General features: G+C 43.5%; 1 protein-coding gene across 1 annotated transcript in view; it reads left to right on the top strand.

Moving 5' to 3' along the window:
* PARVA (parvin alpha) overlaps window positions 1-9,355 on the top strand; it is a 180,654-nt gene extending 171,299 nt beyond the window's left edge. Inside the window, exon 14 of the mRNA XM_060159644.1 lies at window positions 7,296-9,355. Coding sequence (XP_060015627.1) covers window positions 7,296-7,372 — 77 coding nt within the window. The 3' untranslated portion in view covers window positions 7,373-9,355. The remainder of the gene's footprint in view (window positions 1-7,295) is intronic.
* Window positions 9,356-9,689: the final 334 nt, after the last annotated feature.

Raw genomic sequence — 9,689 nt, 5'->3', positions numbered from 1 at the left:
GGCTTCTCTTGTTGTGGAGCACGGGCTCCAGGCACACAGGCTTCAGTAGTTGTGGCATGGCATATGGGATCTTCCCAGACCAGGGCTCAAACCTGTGTCCCCTGCATTGGCAGGCAGATTCTTAGCCACTGTGCCACCAGGGAAGTCCCAGTTGGGGACTTTAATACCCACTTACATCAATGAACAGATCACCAGAAGAAAATTAGTAAGGAAACAGTGGTCTTAAATGACATATTAGATTAGTTGGACCTAATAGATATCTACATTCCACCCAGAAACAGCAGAATACACGTTTTTTTCAAGTGCACATGGAATGTTCTCCAGGATAGAGCACATGCTAGGCCACAAAACAAGTCTCAACAAATTTAAGAGGGTAGAAATTATATCAAGCATTTTCCCAAACACAATGGTATGAAACTAGAAATCCACTACAGGAAGAAAAATGGGAAAAGCACAAACACATGGAGACTAAACAATGTTCTACTTTAAAAAAACGATGGGTCAATGAAAAAATCAAAAAAGAAAGCAGAAAATACCTCGAGACAAACGAAAATGGAAACACAACTTTCCAAAATCTGTGGGATGCAGGAAAAGCAGTTCTAAGAGGGAACCTTATAGCAATACAGGACTATTTAAAGAAATAAGAAAAAAATCTCTAATAAACAATCTAACTGACCATCTAATGGAATTAGAGAAAGAAGAACAAACAAAGCCCAAAGTTAGCAGAAGGAAGGAAATAATAAAGATCAGAGAGTAAATAAATAAAATAGAGACCAAAAAAAAAAAAAACCCCAAATATCAATGAAACCAAAAGCTGGCGTTTTTTTGAAAAGATAAACAAAATTGACAGATTTTTACCCAAGCTCACCAAGGGAAAAAAAAGAGAGAGAGAGAGGATCCCAAAAAACAAAATAAGAAATGAAAAAAGAGAAATAACAACCAATATCACAGAGATACAAAAAAAATCATAAGAGAATACTATGAACAGTTATATGCCAAAAACTTGGACAACCTAGAAGAAATGGTCAAATTTCTAGAAACATACAACCTTCCAAGACTGAATCAGGAAGAAACAATCTGAACAGAGTGATCACTAGTAGTGAATTGAATTTGTAATTTTAAGAAAACCAAACAAACAAACAAACAAAAAGAAAACAACTCCCAGCAAACAAAAGTCCAGAAAGCTTCACAGGTAAATTCTACCAAACATATAAAGAAGAACTAATATCATCCTTCTCAACTATTAAAAAAATTGAAGAGGAGAGAACATTTGTAAATTCATTCTACAAGGCCATCATTACCTTGATACCAAAATCAGGCAAAGACACTACAAAAAAAGAAAGAAAATTGCAGGCCAATATCTAAGATAAATATAAACAAAAATTCTCAACAAAATATTACCAAACCAAATTCAACAATATAAAAATCCCAAAATCAAGTGTGATTTATTCCAGGAATGCAAGGATGGTTCAATATCCCCAAATCAATATCACATGTATTGATATCACATGTATCAATACATCACATTAACAAAAAGAAGGATAAAAATCACACGATTATCTCAATAGACACAGAAAAGGCATTTCACAAAATTCAACATCCATTCATGACAAAAATTCTCATCAAGTTGTTATAGAAGGAACATATCTCAATATAATAAAGGCAATTTATGACAGACTCACAGCTAACACCATACTCAACAATGAAAAGTTAAAAGCTTTTTCTCTAGAACCAGGAACACGACAAGGATGCCCATTCTCATCACTTCTGGTTAACATAGTTTGGAAGTCCTAGCCATAACAATCGGAAAAGAAATAGAAATAAAAGGCATCCAACCAGATGGGAAGAAGTAAAACTGTCACTATTTGTAGATGACATGATACTATGTATTGAAAACTCTAAAGTCTCCACCAAAAAGTGATTAGAACTAATAAGTGAATTCAGTAAAGTTGCAGGATATAAGAATACCTAGGAATAAACTTAACTAAGGAGGTGAAAGTCCTATAATCTGAAAACCACAAAACACTTATGAAGGAAATTGAAGACAATACAGAGAAATGGAAAGATATCCCATGTTCATGGATTGGAAGAATTAATATTGTTAAAATGTCCATACTACCCAAAGCAATCTACAGATTTAACACAATCCCTACGAAAATACCCATGACGTTTTTCACAAAACTAGAACAAATAATCCTAAAACGTATATGTAACCACAAAACACCCCAAATTGCAAAAGCAATCTCAAGAAAAAAGAACAAAGCTGGAGGAATCACTCGCCCTAACTTTAGACTATACTACAAAGCTACAGTAATCAAAATAGCATGGTGCTTGCACAAAAACAGACACATAGATCAATGGAATAGAATAGTGAGCCCAGAAATAAACCCACACACTTGTGGTCAATTAATCTAAAACAAAGGAGGCAAGAATATATGATGGGAAAAAAGTCTCTTCAATAAGTGGTACAAGGAAAACTGGACAGCTACATGTAAAAGAATAAAATTAGAACACTTGTTCATATCATATACAAAAATAAACTCAAAATGAACTGAAGACCTAAATTTAAGACCTGAAACCATAAAACTCCTAGAGGACAACATAGGCAGAACACTCTTTGACATAAGTTGTAGCAATATTTTGGGGGATCTCTCTCCTAACACAAAAGAAATAAAAGCAAAAATAAATAAATGGGACCTAATTAAACTTCAAAACTTACACAGCAAAAGAAATACTGACAAAATGAAAAGACAACCTACTGAATGGAAGAAAATATTTGCAAATTATATTACCAGTAAGTGGTTAGTTTCCAAATAAATAGCTTATACAACTCAATATCAAAAAGTCAAACAACCTGATTAAAAAATGGGCAGATGTGCATCTGGAGCTTGTGCTCTGCAACGGGAGAGGCTGCGACAGTGAGAGGCCCGCACACCGTGATGAAGAGTGGCCCCCGCTCACCGCAACTAGAGAAAGCCCTTGCACAGAAACAAAGACCCAACACAACCAAAAATAAATAAATAAAGAAGCTTTCATTTAAAAAAAAAGGGCAGAAAACCTGAATAGACATTTTTCCGAAGAACATGTACAGATGACCAACAGGCACATGAAAAGATCCTCAACATGGCTAATCATCAGAGAAATGCAAATCAAAACAATAATGAGATATCACATCACACCTGTCAGAATGGCTACCATCAAAAAGTCTGCAAATAATAAATGCTGGAGAGGGTGTGGATAAAAGAGAACCCTTCTACACTGTTGGTGGGAATGTAAACTGTTGCAACCACTATGGAAACAGTATGGAGCTTCCTCCAAAACTAAAACTAGAACTACCATATGATCCAGCAATTCCACTGCTGGGTATATATCTGGAAAAGATGAAAACTAATTCAAAAAGATACATGCACCCTGATGTTCACAGCAGCACTATTTACAATAGCCAAGACATGGAAGCAACCCAAGTGCTCATCAACAGATGAATGGATCAAGAAGATGTGGTATATATATAATATGGAATACTACTCAGCCATAAAAAAGAATGAAATAGTGCCATTTGCAGCAATGTGGATGGACCTAGAGAATACTATGCTTAGTGATATAAGCCAGAGAAAGACAAATACTATATGATTTCACTTATATGTGGAATCTAAAAAATAAAACAAATTAATGTAACAAAACTGAGACTCACAGATATGAGAACAAACTAGTGATTACCAGGGGGGAAAGGGAATGAGGGAGGGGGAAGATAGTGGTAGGGGATTAACAAACTACTATGCCTAAAATAAATAAGCAAGGATATACTGTACAGCATAGGAAAATATAGCCATTGTTTTATAATAACTTTAAATGGAGTAAAATCTACAGAAATATTGAATCACTGTGTTGTATACCTGAAACTAATATAACACTGTAAATCAACTATACTATAAATCAGCAATAAAAGGAAAAAGGAATAAATTGGAGTAAATTAAATGGTCATTTTGAAACATTCTCCCATATTGGACATTTTCTTTCTCTAGCAATCTTAGAACTCCCCTGTCTTTAAAGGGAACAACAGGGCTTCTCTGGTGGCGCAGCGGTTGAGAGTCCGCTTGCCGATGCAGGGGACACGGGTCCGTGCCCCAGTCCGGGAAGATCCCACATGCCGCGGAGCGGCTGGGCACATGAGCCATGACCGCTGAGCCTGCGTGTCCGGAGCCTTTGCTCCACAACAGGAGAGGCTACAACAGTGAGAGGCCCGCGTAGCGCAAAAAAAAAAAAAAAAAAGGGAACAATAAATCCTCCCGCCTCCATCCTTAGCTCTCCTTCCTCAGGCTCCCAAGTTCATCCTTTGCACCCATGCCCATTGCCTCCCCCTCTCATCTGCCCATTCTGCTGTTCACACCTTGCCACCACCTGCACATGGCCTTGCTCTCTCCCAAGCCACCAGCAGGACCATGTCCCCTGGGAACTCTTCCCAGCCCTTACCCTCTTCACTCTCTTGGGAGCATGTGGCTCTATTGGTCATCCCCTCTTTCTGGAATTTTCTTTTTGGCTTCCAGGACATTGGGAAATCATTCATGCATTTATTTATTAATATCTTTTGAGGTCTGTGCATGCCAGGTACTGGGCCAGGCACTGGAGCAAAACAAGATCAACTCTCTGCAGTCACGTTGGTCACACTCCGAGCAGAGGCAGATTTCATTAGATAAGCACACAAACCACTGCTTGAGAACTGGAGTGAGTGCTATGAAGGAAGAGTGTGGGGGTTTTGAGAACATAAGACCCTGGCCCTCACCAAGGCCAGGTGTCAAGGCTTCACTCAGGAGGCAGTGCTTTGAGCTGAGGTCTGCAAGAGGGTCAGGAGGCAGCTACTTGGGAAGAACAATCTAGATGTTGCAACAGCATGTGCAGAGGCCAAGATGATGGAGGAGCACAGCCTATTGGGACGTTGTGAAAGGAAGCCCCTGTGACCAGTGCAGAGTGAATGAGGGGGAACATGGCATGAAGTGAGACTGGAAGGGTGGGCCGGAGTCAGCTTTTGCCTTGTAAAACCATGGATTAGGATTCTGGACTTTATCTTATGTGAAATAGCTGTGTGGGCATACAAGTTGTGACCTGCACAATCCCTGGGGCCAGAGTTATATTGTAGTCTGTGGTAATGATACCTTGGAAATATGAAGATGTGCCCTGGAGTTGTGCAGTGTGCATCCTGCACAACCATACCCAGAAGCCAAATAGTCTAGCTGCAGTGGGTAGGATGGACTGGAGAGGGCAAGAGGCTTTGAGGAGCCCAGTTAGGAGCCTGCTGCAGTGGCCCCAATGTCAGCCTACTTTCCCCTTCACGCTCACTCCCTTAGTGAGCTCACCTTTGTCCCTGTCTGCCTTTCTAGCAGTCCCTTCTTAGGGTAACTTCCTAATCTTTGACTTGGGTGGAATTTAAGGAACACTCATCACCAAGCAGTCAGCGGAGGACAGCAATCAGCCCAGAGGACATAGGACCCTACCTGACAGGGTGATTCAGCATTAGCAAGGCGAGGTAGCAGGGCTCAGCCACTGGGCAGGGTGCAAGCTGGAGGCTCACGCACGTGCACAAACCAACATGGGAGCAGAAAGGAAGCTGAGCTCCAGGCCTCACAGGTGGTCCCTGAGCCCCTGGTCTATCGGCAAGAGAGCTTGAAGCAGAGTCTGAACCCAGCAGGGGTGGAGTAGGGTTGGTCTACAACTGGGATAAGGCCTGGGAGGGGGCAGGCAGGATGGGGCCCAGGGGTTTGGGGAGCCCTAAGGAGATTCCCCAGCTCTGGGCCGTTGGCTTATGGCCCAGTAGGTGTTGATCTTTGCGGGGCCTAGGGCCTGGGCACACCTGACTGTGGCAGCTACAACTGCAAGAGTCCCAAGGCTAAGACCTGGAACCACAGCCCAGCCTGCCAGAGCCACCAGCCTCCCGCTCTGCCGGTCCTGGACGATCCCTGTTCCTGTTGACCATGCCGCTGCTGGAGCCCTGACATTGTCCCCCAATCCCTTCCCTCCCAGTGACTCAGCCTCCCACCTTTGAAACACAGAACATTTATTATTTTCTATTATTTTCTCTTACATCATTTACTTCATCAGACCTTCTGCACAGTTAGGGTTTTTTTCAAATAACTTTAGTGAAATATTATCCAACGAGCCACCATATAACCAGCACCCAGCTCAAGGGATACAGCAATCCCAGCTCCCCAGAATTCCCTCCGCTTGCCCTTTTTGGACACAATCTTCAACCTCAACTCTCCTGACTTGTATAGTCATCAGGCTTTTGCCTTTTTCCTTCTTTTTTTTTTTTTTTTTAAACTTTTCCTTTTCCTTCTATTACCTCAGTCTGCATCCCTAAGTAGTAGGCAGAGTTCCTTTCTTTACGTTTTCACTATGCCAGTTCCTCAGGGAAGGCGCTCCCACAGGGGTGTGAGTGCAGAGGGGCAAGTGCAGGGTGGGGCCTTGGGGGGCAGGAGAAGGCAGAGGAGTCCACAGAGAGTTAGAGAGGCAGCCAGAGGAGGTGACCAGTAAAGAGAAGGATGAGAGGGAGGGGTCAGGGGAAGTGAGGGCGGGAGGAAATGGTTGTATAAAAGCTCAGGACCCACGGTGGAACTCTCCTGAAAATATAATCCAGCTCCCAGCCTCAAACCTGGCCGCCTTGCTCTGTCCTTAATCTTTCGGATGACACATAATCTATTGAGTACTCCCTGCCGGGTGGGCTTCTCTGCCCTTTAGGGGCCCTCCCTCCCGTCTTAAGGGAGAGGCAGCTTAGTTCTCCTAACTCACCACCTCGTCCCCCAGTGTAGCTGCAGGCCCTCCCCTCCTTGCCACCCCTCACGGCTGGCTCTGTGGGGCAGGGTGAAGGCAGAGGGAGAGGGGCCCCGAGAGACAGGGGAGACCCAGGGCACAGAGTCGGGTCAGGGTCCTCTCGCCTGGGATTCTGTTTCCAGGGCGAAGACTACATGCTCTGGGGTCTGCTTTCTTTCAGTGAGAGATGAGACGCCCATACCCCAGCACCTCTGCCCCTCGCTGCCCCCTGCTCTGGATTCTTGCTGCACACACTGCCCATCCTTCAACACCCACCTGCCCCTGGTTGTCTCATGGGGATGCTCTTCTCTCCCAGCAGGACAGGGAGCTAGCTCTTCAGGAGCACAGACTGGTGTCCTATGGGAGAGGGGAGACACCCTCCCCAGGACCATGCTGGGCACGTGGTGGGTGGCAGCAGGAAGAGGACACCTAATGCCAGTTTGGGGCCATGTGGCACCACTGAAGCAATGTGTGTTTTTTTGTTTTCTATGCAGACATCGTCAACTGTGACCTGAAATCCACACTGCGAGTGTTGTACAACCTCTTCACCAAGTACCGGAATGTGGAGTGAGGGGCAGACTGGACCGTCCCCTGAACCGCCTTAACCTGCTTATTCCTGTCTCTTGCTCTGTGCTCTCTCCCAAGTCCGCCTGCTCTATTCCCAGAGATAGTGGAAACTGAGATTAGGAAGGAAATGATCAGTAACTCAGGGGGCTGACCCACACCTCCCAGGCTCTGAAGCTGACCCTGCAATGGCTTGTGAAGGTTGTTGCCATCCTGGTGCCAGGTCCAGATTTCCCTCAGTGTGATCTGGAAACAACTTAGGCACAAGAGCCCACCCACCCACCCACCCTCAGAAGATGAAAATAAAGATAATAGTTACCATTGAATGGGTGTAACCTATGGGCTGGGTACCGCACTAAGTGCTCTGAGCTACTCAAACTCACAAATACTCATGACTCCCATTGAAGCAGATGTTATCAGCCCCTTTTACAGATACGGAAACTGAGGCTCAGAGAGGTTACATGACTTGCCAGTAGCTGCCATTTGTTTTTCTTCTTTGAAGAACATATGTGTTAATAACCAGCCCGTTGCATTACAGTCTCTGCACATTCTATCCGTGTGTGTGTGTGTGTGTGTGTGTGTGTCTACGTGTGCACCTGTGGACTCCAAGAAGACAGGAGCCCCCTGATCTCACCACCAGGCAGGCTAGGTCAGGGCTCAGTGATTCACACTGAAATTGGCAAATCAAATTTCACCCAATTAATAGTGTGTGCGTGGCAGGAGTCATGTCCCTCAAATCCTTCGCAAATGAAAATTACTCTTAATTCCTTCAGATTTGTAATAACCCCTTACTCTGGTTTCAGGGTGACATTTGGGGTAGATTCTGTTTAAAATTAATGGAGTGGCACATTTTGCAGCCTTCTTGCTTGATTGCATGTAATGGAAGTGCCCTATATTTTCCTACAAAATAAGTCCTCAATTCACTATCGTTAGGCAAATGTACAATATACCCAGGCACCACAGAGAGCTGGGCGTGGGCCCACGCGAGCAGGGCTTGGGAAATAGGGCTCTTCAACAGGGACCCTTGAGCTTAAAGAAAGGAACTCCTTTTTGCCCTCTAATTGATCATTTAGACCATTTCTGGCTAAGTCTGCCCACATGCAATTACTGGCTAATTCAGGCGAGGAAAAATGTAAGTTATTTAGACCCAAGCTGAGTGGTTTCCTTGCGTGGGTTACCCGCAGGCTTGCAGTTACATGGATCCCCTCTACGTGAACCCAAGTTTGGAATACAGGGCTCTAGTTGTCCCAGCCTGCGGGGCCTGGAGAGATAGGAAAGGAGCTGAAGTGGGGGTGACTAGGAGGACAAGAAACGTGGGGCAAATACTTGCACACTTAGTATGCTTGGGACCCCCTTAGACCGAAGGTTCCAGCTTGGGGTACTTAACACTTGTACTCATAAGTTGACCAAGCCCTTGGGATAATTAATAACTTGTACTGATATTATATCTTCATTATAGAATTTTCCTAAGTATGCTCAGTGGACACCAGTCTGTATCCCCACCGCCAGAAGTCTATGCCTGCTTTGTCACTGCTTTAGGCCCAATTGCCCAAAGCCCATCCCTAGTTTGAGGAATTCACTGTGATCTCCGTCTACACCACCCAGAGGGAGGCCTCCCATCATGTCCAAAACATTCCTTCCAGCTTTTCATCACTTCTTACTCTATGGTCTAGCTGCAGTCACTCAGAACCCATACAATTTCGATATACTACCTATTTCTGGGGAGATTTTGCTCTAAGAAAGAAGTATTAGCATAATGAGCATTAAGGATAGAAAGAAAATGTACTCTCTGGGTCAATTTGTGCAAAAGTATACAATTCTTTTTACATAATTAGTGAAATATTTCATTTGTCATTAGGAAACACTAAATACTGTGATATTTGTTTGCTCTCTTTTAAATTCCTGATAGCAAATCAACATAAATAATTGCTTTGTCTCCTTGAGCAATACTAAAGCGGGATGAAATAAATAATGCATTCATTTAAACGTGCTTTGCTGTATGAATTTTGTCTCCCTTTTTTGTGTTCTTATATTCAATCTGCAAGTGGACAGTGGACAAGTGGCCTTATGAAGAGCATTCTTTTTTTATATTTTACAAATATACTGTATGAAGACACATCAGAACACTCGGAAACTTTTTTAATAGCAGGTCTAGTTTATCAGAAAATTGTGTTTCGAGACTGAGGTCTTCGCCACAGTCCAGAATCCCAGGGCCTGGGCCTGGTTTTATGATGCTGCCGTCTCATTTAGATTCTGGAACCTTCTGCCTAATACATGACTATGTTTTTGAAGGGGGGTAAAAGGCATCAGGAAGCAAGCCAGAC

The sequence above is a fragment of the Lagenorhynchus albirostris genome, chromosome 9, assembly GCF_949774975.1.
Source record: "Lagenorhynchus albirostris chromosome 9, mLagAlb1.1, whole genome shotgun sequence".
Classification (NCBI taxonomy): Eukaryota; Metazoa; Chordata; class Mammalia; order Artiodactyla; family Delphinidae; genus Lagenorhynchus; species Lagenorhynchus albirostris.
Note: the sequence above shows the minus strand (reverse complement) of the source record. Positions and strands in the feature narration are given on the sequence as shown.